General features: G+C 36.0%; 1 protein-coding gene across 1 annotated transcript; it reads right to left on the bottom strand.

Annotated features, from left to right (window-relative positions):
* Positions 1-8,654: 8,654 nt before the first annotated feature.
* Positions 8,655-11,393, bottom strand: LOC145802355 (protein FAR1-RELATED SEQUENCE 5-like). Its single transcript, XM_082895059.1, has 4 exons — positions 9,467-11,393; positions 9,099-9,385; positions 8,868-9,002; positions 8,655-8,717 (listed from the first exon to the last, which is right to left on the bottom strand). The coding sequence occupies exons 1-4, from the start codon at positions 11,391-11,393 to the stop codon at positions 8,655-8,657; spliced, it is 2,412 nt and encodes an 803-aa protein (XP_082751185.1).
* Between the last annotated feature and the right edge of the window lie 8,334 nt (positions 11,394-19,727).

Raw genomic sequence — 19,727 nt, 5'->3', positions numbered from 1 at the left:
AATTCTGAAGATGTCAAATAATTCACTTTAATATCCTCAAATTTCTTTAAAATTCTGTTTCTAGTAATATTTATTGAAAAATTTTGATATTGTGGTGCAAAGATTTCGTGAACCATTTGTAAAAAATCAAGACATTCAATAGTAACAAAAGGTTATTCTTTTTTTAATAGGACGAATTACACTAAAGGTCCCTATAGTTTGGGACTTGTATTACTTTGATCCCTGACTTTTCAATTGTGACACATTTGATCCTAAATTTTGAATCTTGTTCCAAATAAAGACAATTAAATATACCATTGCTTAATATCAAGGGTAAAGTCGTCAATTTTATAAAATACAAACTAATAAATAAATCTCAAAAAATATTTTTAAATTTTTAAAAATTATTTCTACCTACCAAAGATAAAATTATGTAAAATTGATAAATCTTTTACACATTTATTTATTTATTTATTTATTTTACCAAATTAATTTTTATTATATTTTTAGATGATGATCATGTAATGGGTGGTTATTTTTGGTTTCATTAAATTAGTTTCTATTTTTTCAAAAGTCAAATATGGCGACAATTTTTATATCATTATTAAACTAATCCATTAAATCAAAAAATTCAAAACTAAAAATATTTCATATATTAAATATATTGATTATACATTAAAAGCCTAACAACCACCCATTACATAATCATCACCTAAACACATAATAAAAATTAATTTGGTAAAAAAAAAATAAATGTGTAAAAAAATTATCAATTTTACATAATTTTATCTTTGGTGGGTAGAAATAATTTTTAAACATTCAAAAATATTTTTTTGACATTTATTTTTGTCAAATTAGTTTATATTTTATCAAATTGATGAATTTATCATTCAAATTGAGCAATGATATCTTTAATTGTCCTTATTTGAAACAAGATTTAAAATTCAGTGTCAAATGTGTCATAATTGAAAAGTCAAAGACCAAAATGATATAAGACTCAAACTATGGGGACTATTAGTGTAATTCACCATTTTTACTAATATAATCAACTATAGAATTTTATACACGCATAAGATCATATGAAAATATTTGCAAATAACCAGTTGATGAAGCCCCTAATTGCATTTGACTTCTAATATCAGGTTGTTGACTTTGTAAATATTTGTTAGTATAACTTTTTAGATAACTAGCATTCCCCTTTAGATGTAGCACTAAGTATATGCTTATAATATGTACATTTTGCTTTAAATGTTATTGTACTATTAGGATTATTTATAGATATTTTTTTGAAATGATCCCAAAGAGTACTAGTCGTGCCCTAGATGATAATCTAGTTGTTGAAAGAGGGATATTAGGTACATTAGAATGAGAATCAACATATTCATTGTGTGTAGCATATGTATCAATATCGACATAAACATTAAGAATATTAAGATCCATAGTAATATAATTAAAATAATATATAAGAACTAACAATTATTTTCAATAATGAGTAAATAATAACAACTAATATATGTTAAGAATTAATTAATGTAAAAAAATGAGTAACTAATAAATTTAATTCAACTAATTAATATTACCAACTGGCGAATGTGATATAAAAATTAGTTTATTCTGATAAAAATTTCTTCTTACACAATTGCAATTGCAACTTAGGGATGAGACTTTAAAATTAATTAAGAGAGTTGAGAGTTGAGGGAGATTGAGAGTTTGAGAGAGAGAGAATTGTTTGTGAACAATAAAATTGGGGGGGGATATTTATAGGAGTTTGGAAAGAGGAGGGGTCAATTTGTAAAAAAAATAAATAAATAAATAAAAATTATAGTTGGAAGTCAAATGGCCATTAATTTTTATTTTATTTTTTTATATTTAAATATTGACGATTGGATAGTAGAGAGAGGTGGGTGGGCTGCGAGCCGGACCGCTCATAGGCTGAAATTTTTTTTTAGGTCAGGTCTGTCAAGGCCAGGTTTTAAAATAGTGGTCCAAGCCCAAGCTTAGGGTCACGAGACTAAACGAACTAGGCCCATCTCGGATTGTGGGTAGACTTCGAGCAGCCCATAGGCCACTGAAAGTGGGTTTGGGCAATCAAAAGTTCAGCATGTATTATACAAGATGTGTCCTACCATTTTTATAATATGCAGTATGTTTAAAATAGTGAAAGAGCGAGATTTACAAACTCGCCAACAATTTGGGTTTGATTTGGGTTCAATAATGGTGGTGGGCAGAGAAGGATGATGGTGAGTAGGAATCAGTTGTAGTATGGGCGTGTCAATTCTGTAATGGTGGAGATAGTAGGTGAAGGTGGTGGATGTGATGATGGAGATGGAAGGTGCAGATGGTAGACATGATAAAGACGGCCAAGTTTGGCAACTCATAGAATAATTTATGTTTTTATCTTTTTATCTTTTTTTTATCACATTATCTCTCTATTTTTCTGTATATTTTTTTATAAAAAGACAAAAAATACACTTATTTAGGTCATCCCAAATAAAATGAAAACTTCACACATTAAGTTGAGGGTATTAAGGTCCATGGATTTTTTTGTCAGTTTTGTTGGGGGAACAAAACACTAAGGGGTTGTTTGGGGTGTCCTAAATAAGTGCACTTTTTGTCTTTTTGAACTAAAAAATTGAGGAAGAAAATATAGATGTTTGGGTTAACTTTTTGACTTTTTATGAAAAAATGTGTAATAAAAAATTGTAAAAATTGGTTTGTAAGAGAAAATTAGAATTGGGAGTTGTGCAGCCGTAATTGTTGACTTTTGGTGAATAGTGTTAAATTTTTAACTTTTTGAATAATTTTTTGACTTTTTGACTTATTCTGGACTTGTCAAACTTGGCCTAACATAGAATAGTGTAATTTCTCAAATCGTATACATATTAAAGATAAATCTTAAAAGGTATTAACATAATTTATCTTAAAGTTTAAATAAATCTTCATCCACACAAAAAACTTTCTCCGAACAGCCCGAATGAAGTGGCCAACTCTGAACAAAAAAATAATAGATAAATTATAAATACATATCTTGAAATTTGCTTAAAATACGAATTATTTTTTGAGTTTGAAAAATTACAAATATCTCATTGTCAAAAATTCTTATTTAATAGAATTAATAAAAAAAATATAATTTCTAACTTTTCACCTATACAATTATAAAATTATTTGAATTATTAATTTAAATAAAATTTTAATATTATTAGAAACTATTAATTAACTTGATATTTTTTAATAAAATACCTTATTTGTTATGTAATTAGAAACCTTAAAGAATATAATATAATTTCTAAAATTACAAGAAACCATTTATAATTGAAGTAAATCTCACCAAGTGTATGTGTAATTTAAAATTTACCCAAAAATAATCCTTACTCTTCTTCACATGCACAACTCAGACTCCATCCCTCTCTTATGTCTCTTGCTCTTTCTCAGAGACAACCTCTCTACTATCTCATTAACAGGGTGCATCATCAATGGGAAGAACAAATTTATACACAGATCCAACTGAACCCAAATATAAAAAAAAATTCAAAATCCAGAATAAGAAATCTTTATGGAGAGATTATCTAGCAAAATACCCAAAACCCGAAATTTTTTTAAAACCCAAATACAAGAAATATACAACACCCAGATCAGCTGCAGTACTTTACTATTTGATTGGCTTGTAATTGGAAAAAGAAAACACAAGCACATCTACATATGGCCAAGAAACTCTGAGAAATTCCAACAAATCATATAACAAAACCAAATGCAAATGACATGTCAAGAAAATCCACAAAGTGAACAAAAAATAAACGAATATATAAAGAATCAATGAGGCATCAAAGAGGGTAAGATTTTCTCAAATCACAGATCGAGGCAATGAACACCGTGGTGATGCAAAGATTTTCCCAAATGTGTTCGTTTCTTTCACTTTTTTGATTCGAGCAGTAAAACCATCTCAATCCCTTCGAATGAGTACATAGCCACACCCAAACCACAGAAGAAAGTAGAGCGACTCCCAAAGGCTCGATCCTCATCGCTTATCACACTTCACCTCTGCTCAGTCGTGACCGAGCTATGACGTCCCATTGCTTCTCGCCGTCGGCCACTGCTCGTCGTCGCATGCTCCAATCATCGTCCACCGAAATTGCGAACCAAATCTAGAAAGTTGTAGGAGGAGAAAGTGAGGGGAATGAGGGTTAACGTTGGGGAGAAAGAGTCGATCATCGGTGGTGGTGGTTGGATCATCGGCAGTGGCAGTATGGTGATCGTTGTTTGAGAGAGAGGAGAGTTTTGTGTTCTCTCAGTCACTGAAAGAAAGAGAGATGAGAGATGAGAGCAGAGAGCGGGATGGGAGTATGAGTAATACGTGTGTTTCACACACAACATGTAGCAACTGGGATCAATTTGCAGCAAACAATACCACGTCATTCAGGGATTTCAGACGGAAGGCTTTTGTGGGGATGTATCAGCTCTCTTAAACTTTTATCAAATGTTTTATTCTTAAAATGTGAGAATGCAACTTATCTCAAGTTTAGGTTAAGTTTGGCATGATTGAAAAAAGACAAAAAGTCAAAAAGTCATTATTCTATTTAAGTCACATTATCTTATTTAAATCACATTACCTCTCTAACACATCACTTCAAACCCAACCCAAATCCAACCCATATTTCATAAAAAGTCAAAAAGTGCACTTATTTAGTCTTTCCAAACTAGGCCTTAGTAATTTAAAAATAATTTATCTTTTTATTTATTTATCTTTTTTTTATCGTATTACTTCTCTACTTTTCTACACATTTTTTTATAAAATGACAAAAAGTGCACTTACTCAGGTCATCCTAAACGAATCCGGATCCTCTCTAGCCAAAGAGCCCCTCCTGTCCTCCGGTCAAGGGCCACGATTTGCCACGTGGCCCTTTAAAGATCTACGACTCAGAAAAAAAAAAACAAAACAAAACAAAACAAAACAAAAAAAAAAAAACAAATTTGAATTTCTTCATTTCGACTCAGCACAAAGCTTCCCTCAACACAACTACACACCACAAAAAAATTTGAATTTCTTCTCCAGATCAGTGAACTGCGACGGCATGTCGTGACCGACGACGGCGAATCGAAGTCGGCGGCGAACATCGGTGGGCTCTCCCTCTCTCCCTCTGTCTTACTCCGAACATTTGGACTGCGATTTGAGCCGCGATTGGAGCTGCGAACCATAGTTAAAGGTAAAAAAAAAATTTGTCGTCCTTCGGATTGGCCATAAAAAATCTGAAGCACCACTTTAGTTAAATGTCTGTTTAGATTGAAAAAATCTGAAGCATCATAAAAAATCTCCCGTCCTTCGGATTGGCCAGTTAAATGTCTTTTTAGGTTAAATGTCTGCTTTGATTGTGGATTGGCCAATTCTTAGTAGTTTGGACCGCCTTATAATTGTTGATTTATTTGATCTTCAAATTAGTGACGGAGATGGCAATGCATATTTGATTGTGGATTGGCTAGTGCTTATAAACTAACAGTTTTTGGGTTGTTTCTTGTATGCTCTGTTATCTATCTAGTTCTGTTATCTATCTAGTTCTCTTACTTTGTTCCTATTGACTAAATTTTGCCCCAAATGTGCTTTTTAGTGGACTTTGGAACTATTTCTTCTCTCCTAAATCCTAACATAAGCATAGTTCTTCACTTTTTTAAAAGGAAAATTCCAATATATAGAAAATCCATATATGTTTTTCTTAGAATTGGGAAGGCTTCATGGTAATGTTTTGACAAATTGAATGACAGTTTTGGCAGCATTGGTTCACCTGCTTTTGACTTTGTTATTCTTATAAATAAACTTGCAACACAACAATTCCAAATATTTAGCAAATCCATATATGTTTTTCTTAGAATTGGGTAGGCATTTCATGGTAATTTTTGACAAATTGAATGACAGCTTTGGCAGCATTGACAGCAGCAAGAGGCCCAAATATATCAATTGAGTTTGTGTTCAAATTTTCATGAACATCAATGGTTCAGCATTGATATGGGAATGTTAAAAATGTTACTTTCCATTGGATCTTAGAATACTGGTCTCTTTTTGTTTACAATGGACAGAAAGTCCATTTTAGTGATGGTTAAATCTATTGAGTAGTTATCCTGTAACTCTTTTCGATTGACAATTGAAATTTCCGTGTTAGGAATATATCCAAGACAGCATTGATTGGGCCAGAGTTGATTTTGAAGACAACCAAGACTGTTTGAATCTTTTTGAAAAGGTATAGAGATCATTGATGCATTGGCTTCAATGTGCTAATTATGATGTGTAGTGTTTGTAGTGTTTGGTTTCTTGTGTTTTTAACGTTGTTAGTATAAGATGATATTGTCCTCTGTGCCTTGTTAAAATCCAAAAGAACCATGAAGATCTAATATTGATTTTTTTATGTGTTGTACAAATTGAAACATTATCCCCCCTCATGTTATGAATAGTTACATGGTACGATGTTGAAAGTCTGTATCAGATGTTGGTAATGAAAATAAATTGGGGTGGAGGATTGGTTGGTAATGAAAATAAAGTTTCCTGTGCTTTTGTTAAAAGGTTTAAACCTATTGTTATTTACTGTCTGTCTGTCACATTTATTATGTATATACATATTAAGTAATGCCCTTTGACCTCTTTCTTGGATGCAGAAACCATTGGGGTTATTGTCTCTATTAGATGAAGAGTCTACCTTCCCAAATGCTAATTTTTTGAATGATGCCTTGCTTAAACTGACATATTCTGAACTACATATACAATAGAAAGCAGTAAAAATTAAGAAGATTTAGAGAGTGATTAAACAATAAGTAGGAAATTAAGAAGCATTTACCATCACCACAGCTGCACTCTCCACGTCAACTGATGAAACTTGAAAAGTATTGAAGAGGAAGTCCCTGTATGCTGCATTGCCTGCAAAAATGGGGGCTTCACTTTTTATTGAGATTGTTCCCAGTAATCATTCACCATTAATAAGCTCTAATAATTTACACAATGATAGTTTGTGAGAGTCCAAAATGTGAGAATGGATTTGGCCTTTCACACTGCTATATTGTGGTTTTTCTTGTTGGAATAAACGCAATTAGGCTATTTGATAATTTTTGTGCTACTTGATAATTTTTTGTAGGTCAATGTCAATGTCAAGCACAAATGCAAGTATGGACAACATGCATGAAGTTAGATTCGAAAACCGCAATTGTCGATGTGGCAAAAAAGCTATGGTGAAGATTTCTCAGTCAACGGATAATCCAAATTGCTTTTATTTTGTATGCCCTAATTATCCGAATGGTTGTAACTTCTTTCAGTGGTGGATCCCTCCACATATGTAGCATAATTTGAAGGTGGTCAAGAATGATATTGATAAAGAACGCATGCAAGTCTTGTCTACTCTTAGAGAAGTAATTATCGTGAATGAGGAGCTCAAAGACATGACTATGAAGAGTAGGAAACAATATAGAGACTTGGCAATGGTGGTTGAAAGAGTTGGTGAAAAATTGAATTATGCCTTTTTTTTTTTTTTGTTTTGTTGTTGGTGGTAGTTGTGATTCTAGTGTATTTGAAATAGTGTATGTAATGTAAGGTAGTGTTAGTATGACTTGTATTGTAGGTTGAATGTGTATGTAATGTAAGGTAGTATGAGTATGACTTGTAATGTACGTTGAATGTGTATGTAATGTATGGTGGACCACTACCATTTGGTTCAAGTGGTAATGAATGTAATGGCTTTTTTTGTTTGATGAAGTGGCATCAACATTAAATACTTAACAAGTTGAATGGTGAAACTTGTTGAAGTATTTGTGAACAGATATTTTGAACACAGGTTTTGAAGACATATTTTTTTACATAGGTTTTTGAAGACAATTTCTGAAGATAGATTTTCATGCCAATTTTTCAACACAGATTTTGAAAGACAGATTTGTAAACAAATATTTTGAACACAGGTTTTTGAAGACAGAATTTTTTACACAAGTTTTTGAAGACAGTTTCTAAAGACAGATTTTCAACACAGTTTTTGAACACAGATTTTGAAAGACAGATTTGTGAACAGATATTTTGAACACAGGTTTTTGTAAACAGATTTTTTTACACAGGTTTTTTAAGATAGTTTCTGAAGACAGATTTTCAGCACAGATTTTGAACAAAGATTTTGAAAGATAGATTTGTGAACAGATTTTGAACAAATATTTTTTCAACACTGTTTTTTAAGACAAAGTTTTGGAGACAGATTTTGAACAAAGATTTTGAATAAAGCTAGAGCTCAGTGCAAGTGAACATAAATTGAACAATGCAAATGTTTAAAATTATGAAACAATGTGTTTTCATATCCTACTAAACACCATTAAGAGAGATGGTACATTGACTTAAATAAACCAAATTATGAAAACAACCAAAAAGTAAATAATCCAAAAAAACATAAAATAAATTATCCAAAACAAAAATAAACTCCATTAATATATCCCACATACTTCAACAAGTTTCACCATTCAACATCAACATCAACATTAAATACTTAACAAGTTTCAACAAGTTTCACAATCAAAATACAGCAGCTCAACAAGTTTCACCATTGAACATCAACATCAACATCAACATTAAATAGTTAACAAGTTTCAACAAGTTTCACCATTCAACAAGTTTCACAATTAAATACTTCAACTTCAACATCAACATCAATGTTAAATACAGCAGCTCAGAGGCATCTCATATGCATGAAATTTGAAGTGCCTTCCACCTCTTCATGGCCATCCAAACCCTGAAAAAAAAAAACAGCACCAAAACTATACTTGAGCAGGACAAAATCAGCACCAAAACCAGCATTACAGTAGCACAAAATCAGCACGAAAAACAGCATTTTAGCAGCACAAAATCAACAACAAAAGTACCAAATCAGCAGCAAAAGTACCTCAGTATACAACAGCAAATTATTTGTTGGCCGAGAACTTGTCTGTGAGCCTTGAGAATCTTCAAACCCAATGTCATACCCACCTTGAAGTAGTGTCATAAATGTTAGTTGTCCACAATATGCCAAATTGTTTGCCTACAATTCATTCATATTATATTACGATTCATAACAAGATGCAAATGAAAAATTAATTGACAAAACACAAATTACTTGGCTACAAATCTGACTCACATTATATGTGGGATATATTAATGGAGGAGGAATTGTACCACCCATGGCAACGGAATGAGGAGGAAGAGGGGGAGCAAGAGGGGGATGAAGAGGAGTAACATTTTCATGAATACTTACATCTCCTCCAATAGATAATGGTAAAGGTCTCATTGTTGGAGCAGCAACAGGTCTTGAAGAACTCAAAAATTGTGCATGGGACTTCTTTTTAAAGCTTGCTTGCAATGCCAGCTCACATGGACCTTTTATCCTTCTTTTGCCCTTACTAATTGGATGCTTTTTCTTCAATCCTATTGGAATTTGCACAACATGATTGTTGTCTTCATGATTGTTGTCTTCTTGCTCACAGGTTTGAGGTTAATCATTAATACTTACTTCTTTTTCGGGACAAAAATGTGCACTTATCTTGCTTTCAACATGTACACCTAATGCAACTACTTGTGAACAACAAAAATCATAACTTTCCTCAGTTTCAGCAGCTCTACATGCTATTGATCTAAATGCGGTCATCAATGTCTTATACCGTGAGGCTTGTTTGAATTTGACGCCTACTTGAATCTCATTCCCTAACTTGTCCGTCACAGCTTCTCCTCTTGCTTGTTTCGTCCACCTCTTCATAATGTATTGTGAAGGAATCTCTTTCAACTTCAATATTTCTCTCATAACCTTCAAACAGTGACTGCACAAAATCCCTTTCCTTTCAAACTTTGAACAACTACAAGCCAAAGAGCCATCCATCTCCATTTTCACATTCCTTGCATTTTTCCCAATAACATCAACAACTATGTATAGGCTACAACCATCAATGTATTCAATTGCTTGTATGTCTGATTCAATAGAAAGAAAATACTCATCTTGAAACTCCTCAAAAATATTTTTAGTGTACACATTACCCATTTGACTTAGCATTATGAATGACGCTCTCACCCTTGGTAACCTTTGGCATAAAGCATATCCAGCTTCTAACTCCTTGTACCGCTTCTCACAAAGTACCCTTTCAAAATACATGAAGAATTCATTTAAATTAAAATCAGAACGAATGTAATCCTTCAAAAACGCATTAAAAGATTCACTAAGTTGTGTTGTACTCATTCCCGCAGCCCATGTTGATCTAACATATGGCCAGCCCCATTTTTCCTTCACCCCAAAAATCAACTTCAACCAATGATTGTCATGAGCATCATATGTATCAAGCATTTCCCCCCACTTCATTTCCCATTCATTTTCATCCTCAATATCAAACATGAATCTATTTAATACACCTTTCACCCCCTTATCTTGAAAGAGACAATTACCATGCCTTAATGCATTTTGTATCAAGTGCCAAGTGCACAAACGGTGACTCGTGTCAGGCATGACAATGGGTATGGCCTTAGCCATTGCAGCATCTTGATCGGTAAACAAAGTTTTTGGTGCCTTTTTTGACATAGCCTCTAAAAAAGTTTGAAATAACCATACAAATGTTTCGGCAGTCTCATCATATAACAACGCAGCACCAAAAACAACTGTTTCTCTATGATGATTAAATCCCACAAAAGATGCAAATGGCCTATGCTCTTTATTTAACTTGTAGGTAGTATCAAATGTAACTACATCGCCAAATTGGGCATAATCCATGACCATTTGTGCATCGGCCCAAAACATGTTCGTTATTTGCTCTTCATTGTCTAATTGGAAAGCATAAAAAAAAGATGGATTCTCCAAAGATTTTTGTTGAAAGTATTGCAACACATTACCTACTTTTCCATACGCTAAACTTTTTTGTCTTTTGGTTCTCAAGTAATTTTTTTGATCTAATTTCATAAAACCAAGAGACTGCCTCCCTCCAGCTTCCCTACCCATCAGTTCAAAAGACTGCCCTAAACGAAGACCAGACTCTGAGGCTAAGTCTAACTCAATTGCTTGGGTATTTGATATCTTTTTTTGCGATGACAACATATGGACACAATCAAGAGATACAAGTTCATGGTTGTGGTTTTCTTTGAAATCAATCACAACAAATTTCCCAATATTGACATCCAATTTAACAAAAAGTCGGGCCTCACAACCAATCCTAGTTTCAGCTCTAGGGGTTTTTGTCAATGGGTCTCGCTTGTCAACCTTCCGAAATCCCTCTTTGTTGCAAACCAAATTTCTAGAAATAATTTGTTTTGTTAACTTGTTCTTCTTACAATATTCCCTTCTTATGCTAAATCCCATTCTTCCTCCATATGCATTATAAAAATCGTACGCACTTTCTTCCGAATCAAAGGTCATTCCTACTTTTGGCTTCCAACCACAATCATTTTCAGGTCCCATATCCATATAAAAACGCAACTGAAAAGTAGAGGCAATCAAATGGGAGAAATATCAATACACAATAATAAAGTGATTAATTTTTTTTTTTGGGTAAAAATGTTCTGTTTCCTCTTGTTTTCTAAATATCATGGACATGCTTTAAGAAAGATTATGTGTACTTGTAAATTGTTTCAAGTTGAAAAAATTAGTACAGGTTTGAACATGAGAAGATAAAATATTTGAGCTCTATATTTATAGAAGCTAATATAGAACCTGAAATGGAAAATTCTGACAAATATAGAAGCTAAAATAATTTTTGAGACACTCAGTTATAGCTAAAAAGCAAATTATAAGCATTAAGTATATGTTGTAAATGTATTGCTATATCTATATATAGTTTCAACCACCAACACTTTTTACAGTTTAAATTGGTCATGGAATACAACAAATAAAACATCTATGTATTGCTCACTAGTTAGAAAAATCAATGTAGTTGCAGACAATAACAATGTTCCCCAACCATGACAAACCTGTGCACTGAATCTTTTGTTCCTGGTAAGGAAAACTTATATGGGGAAAAATTACGGAAAACAAAGCTATATCTATACATAGTTTTGGTCCAACACTTTTTACAGTTTAAATTGGTTATCGAATACAACAAATAAAACATCTGAGCCAAAAATCAATGTAGTTGCAGACAACAACAAAACTAAACCTCAATGTTCTAGCTTTATTCATGGTACCATGGTTGAGAACAATAAAAAAATGACAATAAAACAATGTAGACAATAAAACATGGACTCCTGGGGAACAATGTCCCTTTGTTCTCAACCATGGTACCATGAACAGAACAATGACAACAACAGAACAATGTTCCTTAATTTTCCTTTTTTACTCAAAAGGTGTACTAGTTAGAAAAATCAATGTAGTTGCAGACAATAACAATGTTCCCCAGCCATGACAAACATTACCTTCAGTTGATGACGAAGTGGAGCACTGGTTCGCGGGGTTGCCGGACATTGGTTCACCGTCGATGTTCGCCGCCGATCGTCCTCGATGTTTGCCGTCGACTTCGCCAATCGCCAGAGCTTGGAAGAAGGAGGGAAAAAGAGCTTCAAAGAGGAGGGAAAATGGACTCCTGAATGGGAGGGAAGCTTTGTGCTGGGTCGAAATGAAGAAATTCAAATTTAATTTTTATTTTTATTTTTTATTTTTTTTTCTGAGCATTAGATCTTCAAAGGGCCACGTGGCCAAATCGTGGCCCTTGACCGGAGGACATGAGGGACTCTTTGGCTGGAGAGGATCCGGACTCATCCTAAACAACCCTTTAATATGATAATTATAATTTTTCAATTTAAAATATTATGTTCACGTACACATTTTACATTTTCAAACGTGGTATGCTTTTTCTGTATGCACAAATTTCTTGTGTGCAAAATAAAGAGAAAAATAGAATGACGAATATAAATTTATTAATTTAAATAATGTGATTACAATTTCTGATAAATTTTCTAATCAAACAAAAAAATTCTTTGATTATTCTCTTCAAAAAGTTGCCTTGAAGGATTGACAACTTGTTCTTGAATCGAGTGGCAAAACCTCCTCCAAATAATGTAAAGAAGATGACAAATTTGTAAAATTTTAACTTGAGGGTTTGATCGCTTATTCTTAAATCAGATTTGTAGAATCCTCTCCAATAGTAGAATAATACTATAGATTTGTAGAGATTCATAACGAATTTTGATTTAAATCTCTAAGTTTCAAGCATGATAGAGATTGATGGAGTTTTTTTTACGAGTACTTTGATTTGATCATCCGAGCTTTATGCTTTATATGGAGATTGATAGACTTTTGGCGAAAAGACTTGCGAAGCTTTAGAGGCTTGAATGCAATGGAGTTTTCTCCCCTGGCTTGATGTAGATTTTTCTCTCTACAAAAGTTTCAATATTTGAAATACGATAAAAATTTTAAGCTCGTATCCAGGAGGTCTTCTTAGTTTGATGCATTTTGAAGGCTAATTTGTTGACTTTGTTGAGCTATAAAGTTCGAAGGTGTAAAGATCTGTGGGGAAAATGGTTTAATAAACATGAGTTTTTACTGACTTTGGAGCCAAAATTAAGAGGGACCCACTTATTATTTTGGTCGATCGAAGAGGCAAAGTTGTTAATTGCTATATAGAGATAAAGATTATGTATTTGGTTGGTGAAATCCATTTACGGCTGAATGATAAATCAAGTAAATAATAAATCGACAATAAAGTGAGCCATTGAAAATGACTCATGGTGGAGGGTTTTATATTGATGTAATTCCTTTGTCTCACATAGGAAAGAAGAAAGAAGATGAAAAGACTTATATAGTCTAAAGTTTCTAGAAAAGCTTGGGCCTCTAGGCGTACCAAAGTTTTGTAGAAGGGAAGAACCTAGACAAAGCTAACCATAAGTGGTGACCACCACACAATCGACAAGTTGGGTCGGGTTAGGTTGGGTCAAAAGTTATTTGAGTATATATTTTTTGTAGAAAATTTATTCAATTAATAATGTGATGACCAGGAGCGCTACTAGTTTGGTTTTCCTTGTTAATTAATTAGGTTTGTTGCATTCCAGAGTTTTCCTCAAAATTTTTGCTCTTGTTTATTCCGGGGTTAAATTTCACTCGTTTCGGAGTGTGCTCGGTTGAGTCCAGAGTGTTAGGAATCGAACCGGAAAAAAATTTTGGGCTGGAGGACCAGGGCCGCACGTGCGGGAGAGGGCCGCATGTGCGGGAAAGTGTGATCTTTTGAAGGTTGCGCACTGCATTATATGCAGGTGCGAGGGGGAGTGCAGGAAGGTACCGCACGTGCAGAGATCAGAGCTACACGTGCGGGAGGCATGCTTCGCACGTACAGAGGCAAGTGCCACACATGCAGACGGGCCTGAGTCCGTGAAGCTCTGTTTTTCTTCTCTTTTTGGGCAGTGTGTGTCATTTTTCTTATATCACTCTTTCACTAAAAACACACTACTCTTCATTCTCTCTACATTTCATACACCAAAACTCTTCAAACTCTTGATCTCCTCAGCTGTGGCCAACCAGGTCAGAAGGCCTTTGCATATCCACAGAAGGGAGGAGGACAGTAGATGTTGCCACCATCACCACTTAACCGATGTCAAAGTCAGTCTCAAAGTAGGGGGTAGGGGCCTACTTGCTATCAGTGCGATCAGTCAAGGCACATGAAGAGAGCTTGCCCGCAGTTGGGAGGCGCATTTGGTGCGTCGGGGTCGAGATAGACTCAGAGCCATCAACAAGCTCACTCAGTTCAAACTTTGTGAGCTAATTAGAGAGTCGCTTTGGCTCAGTCAGTGCAGCAGGCCTATGCTTCGAGAGATGAGCAGATTGATCAGAGGCCACAGGGGCGTGTGTATGTTGTTACCGCGTCGGAGTAATTGTTGGGATCCTCAGTTGTGAGAGGTATTTTTGTTGTGTATAATTCTTTAGCTAATATGTTGATAGATACAGGTGCGTCTCATTCATTCATATCTACTGTATTTGCGTCTGCATTGGGATTAGAGGTGGCACGATTAGTGTCTCTGCTCAGAGTAGAGTCACCAGTTGGGGGTACAGTTGACTTAGATCAGCGGTGTCGTGGTTGTGAGATAGAGGTTGCCGAGCGTCGACTCCCGTTTGTTTTTGTGTTGCTAGACATGTCGAGTTTTGGCGTCATTCTAGGCATGGATTGGTTGTCTTCGTACTGGGCGGTGATTGACTGTTTTCGTCAGAGGGTCATAGTGTGTACCTTGAGTGGTGATTGTTTTTCTTTCTGGAAGACCGGGTTGATAGGTCTTGTCACCAGTTTTTGACCCTCGTAGTAGAAACGAGCTTAGTGGCCTTCTTGCTACTCTCTTGGATGGTGAGAGTGACGAGACTCGTATTGAGTTCCCAAGGGTAGTTTGCGAATACCTGGACGTATTTCCTAAGGATCTTACTAGTTTGCCACCCCACCGGGAGATTGAGTTCACAATAGACCTAGTGCATGGAACGACACCAATTTCAATGGCGTCGTATAGATTTGCACCCGCGGAGTTGCATGAGTTGAAGATTTAACTCCAAGAGCTTTTAGACAAGGGCTTCATTCGCCCTAGTACGTCGCCATGGGGAGCGCCGGCTCTCTATGCGAAGAAGAAAGATGGGTCGTTGTGGTTATGTATTGATTATCGCAAGTTGAATCGGGTTACCGTCAAGAACAAGTATCCTTTACCTAGAATAGATGACTTGTTTGACCTATTTAGAGGGTCTTGTTGCTTTCCGAAGATAGACTTGAGGTTGGGGTACCATAAGTTGAGAGTTTAGGAGGAGGATATCCAAAAAACAGCCTTTCGTACGCGGCATAGCCACTATGAATTCCTTGTAATGCCTTTTGGGTTGACAAATGCACCGGCTTCCTTTATGGACTTAATGAACTGAATTTTTAGAGAATACTTGGATCATTTTGTGGTCATCTTAATGGACGACATCTTAATTTATTTAACCTCCAAGGAAGAACACGAGGCTCACTTGCAGGTAGTGCTTGATTTGCTTAGGAAGCATCAGTTGTATGCCAAATTTGAGAATGAGAGTTTTGGCTCACTGAGGTGAAATTTTTGGGTCATGTAGTATCAAGAGAGGGGGTAACTGTAGACTCTTCAAAGATAGACGCTGTGCAGGATTGGGAACAACCCAAAAATGTTTTTGAGATCTAGAGTTTCTTGGGATTGGCAGGGTATTATCGGCATTTCGTAAGGGATTTTTCTAGACTAGTTGCGCCTTTGGCTAGATTGACTAGAAAGGGGGTTAGGTTTGTGCGGAGTGAGGCTTGTGAAAAGTCTTTCCAAGAGCTTAAGACTAAACCAACTACCGCACCAGTGTTGATAATTCCGGAAAGCGGTTTGGGTTACACCATTTATTGTGATGCATCTCGGGATGGGCTTGATTGTGTCTTGATGCAAGGGGGAAAGGTTGTAGCTTATAGTTCACGGCAATTAAAAACTCATGAGAATAATTACCCTACCCACGACTTGGAGTTAGTAGCGGCAGTGTTTGCCTTGAAAATTTGGAGGCATTATTTGTATGGCAAGAAGTTTGAGGTTTTCTCTGATCATAAGAGTCTAAAGTATTTGTTTTCCCAAAAAGACTTGAATTTACGCCAACGGAGGTGGATGGAATTTTCGGAGGATTATGACTTTGAGTTACACTATCATCCGGGAAAGGCCAACGTAGTGGCCGACACCTTGAGTCGGAAATCCGTGAGTAGTTTGGCGAGTGTGACCATTCGGGAATGGGTTATGTTAGGTAACATCGGCAAGTTTGAATTGCACTTGGGTCAGTCCGAGAAGGGGGCAACTTTGTTTACTTTGAGTGCTCAATCTACCTTGATTAGTAAAGTTATAGAGGCATAATAAGGAGACCGTGAAGTAGAGTCAATTCATGATAGAATCTCCAACGGGAAGGAAGAGAAGGGTTTGAACATCCACTCGGATCTAAGTGTATGATTCCTAGACTGTCTGTTTGTATCAGAATCTTGTCGAGAGGAAGTGCTTCGGGAGTTCCATCACTCACGCCTTGCGGTACATTCGGGAGGCACCAAAATGTATCATGAACTTAGCTATCAGTTTTGGTGGAGGGGTATGAAACGGGACGTTGCTTCCTTTGTGTCAAAGTGCCTTACTTGTCAACAAGTGAAGGCTGAACACTAAAGACTAGTGGGTTTGTTACAACCCTTACTGATAGCCGAGTGGAAGCGGGAGCACGTTATCATGGATTTTGTAGTTGGGTATGAAACGGGACGTTGCTTCCTTTGTGTCGAAGTGCCTTACTTGTCAACAAGTGAAGGCTGAACACTAAAGACTAGTGGGTTTGTTACAACCCTTACTGATAGCCGAGTGGAAGCGGGAGCACGCTATCATGGATTTTGTAGTTGGGCTTCCTAGAACATAGTGGGGCAATGATGCCATTTGGGTGATTGTTGATAGGTTAACTAAGTCTACACATTTTATTACGATGCGTACCGACGACTCAGTTGAGCACTTGGAAGAGTTGTACATTAGAGAGATAGTATGACTTCATGGAGTTCTTGTGACCATTGTATCAGATAAGGATCCTCATTTTACTGCCCAGTTGTGGCAAAGCCTTTAAGAGGAATTGGGAACTAAGTTGACCTTTACCACTGCTTACCACGCTCAAACCGATGGGCAGTCGGAGCGCACCATTCAAATTTTGGAGGACATGCTTAGAGTTTGTGTCCTTGATTTCAAGGGGTCTTGGGAGTGGCACTTGTCGTTGATTGAATTTGCCTATAACAATAGTTACCAAGCTAGCATCGAGATGGCACTGTTTGAGGCCTTATATGGCTGACCTTGTAGATCATCGGTTTGTTGGGCCATGGTGGGGGATGCACCGTTGTTAGGTTCGGAAATCGTTAGAAAGACGACTGAGAAAGTTGCTCTCATTCGGAAAAAGTTAGCTACAGCCCAAAGTCGACAGAAAAGTTATGCCAATAAGAGGAGACGACCTTTGTCTTTTGAAGTGGGTGACCATGTTTTTCTCAAGATCTTACCCAGGCGGGGTTTGATGAGATTTGGTAAGAGCGGTAAGTTGTCTCTGAGATTTATTGGGCCTTTCGAGATATTGGAGAGAATTAGGGAAGTGGCGTATCAGTTAGCCTTACCACCATAACTTTCGGGGGTTCACAATGTTTTTCATGTGTCCATGCTTAGAAAGTATGAACTCAACCCTTCTCATGTGCTAGATTGGGTTGATTTGGAGGTGGATGAGGATGCCTCTTACGAAGAGCGACCGGTTCAAATACTAGATACCCGAGAGCAAGTATTATGGGTAAAACTATACCATTAGTAAAGGTGCTGTGGAGGTACCATAGGGTTGAAGAGGCAACTTGGGAACGGGAGGCGGAGGTCCGCTCCAAGTATCCGAATTTATTTGAACATGCCTAAGTTATTTTTCATTAGTATTATTCCCTAGTGTGGCAGGGAAATATATTGAAATCGTTAAGTACGTGTTATTATGTACATTGTTGTTTCAAGTATGAAGTTGTTGTGAGTTGTTAATAAATTATTGAAAAGCTCCATGTATGTGTTTATCTTGAATGGTCAATGTTAGTGTGATAATTATGATGAGAATGGTAAATGTGGGTTGAGAATTCATTTTGTAGTTTGGAATTGAAATAACATGGCTGTGTTTGCTAGAATCTTTTCTTTTGAGTAGTTGATTTAATTTTAGGGACGAAATTTCCTATGGTGGGGAGGTTGTGATGACCGGGAGCGCTATTAGTTTTGTTTTCTTTGTTAATTAATTAGGTTTGTTGCATTTCGGAGTTTTCCTCAAAATTTTTGCTCTTGTTTATTCCAGGGTTGAATTTCACTCGTTTCGGAGGGTGCTCAGTTGAGTCCAAAGTGTTGGGAATCGAACTGAAAAAAAATTTTGGGTCGGAGGACCAGGGCCGCACGCGCGGGGAAGTGTGATCTTTTGAAGGTTGCACACTGCATTATATACAGGTGTGGAGGGGGAGTGCGTAAAGGTGCTGCACGTGCGGGGATCAGAGCTGCACGTGTAGGATGCACGCTGCGCACGTGAGGGGTCAAGTGCCGCACATGCGGACGGGCCTGAGTCTGTGAAGCTCTATTTTTATTCTCTTTTTGGGCTGTATGTGTCACTTTTCTTATATCACTCTCTCACTAAAAACACACTACTCTTCATTCTCTTTACATTTCATACACCAAAACTCTTCAAACTCTTGATCTCCTTAGATCCATTACATCTTCAACCCAAGTTCCTTTATCAAAGTTGAAGAGCTCCTCAAGAGCTACATTGTGTACGGTGGAGATTTGGTTTTGGCGCCATTAATTTCTAGGGTTTCATCTCCTTTTCTCCTTCAAAACTTGAGGTAGGGAATTATTTAGAGTTATATATATGTTTTGCAAGTTTTTGGTTGATTTTGAGAGTCCTCCTTGGTTTATTTTGAAAATTGGTTTTTGGCTTAAGAAATTGATGATCTTCTAAAAGAAATCCATCTTTTATTCTTTTTAAAGATTCTCTTGAAATGTTGAACCACATGGTTTTGAGAATGATGTGTTTAGTGAAGTTTTGTAAAGAGATGAGGAAATGTTGGGGTTTTTGTGAAAAACCTAGAAATTTGGGGGTTTTGGAAAAATGTGGGAATTCATGGATTTTCTTAGATTAAATGAAAGAATGAGTGAGAATTTTATATTGTTGTTGCAAATATGATAACTTCTTGATGTATGAGGGTTTTGGAGACCATACTTGAATTATTGTTAAATGCATGAATTGGCACATTGTTGAGTTTCATAAATTATGAGAATTGTGATTTGG

The sequence above is a fragment of the Camellia sinensis genome, chromosome 11 (genome assembly GCF_055761805.1).
Source record: "Camellia sinensis isolate YWXY chromosome 11, ASM5576180v1, whole genome shotgun sequence".
Lineage (NCBI taxonomy): Eukaryota > Viridiplantae > Streptophyta > Magnoliopsida > Ericales > Theaceae > Camellia > Camellia sinensis.
This window is presented reverse-complemented; position numbering and strand designations above follow the sequence as displayed.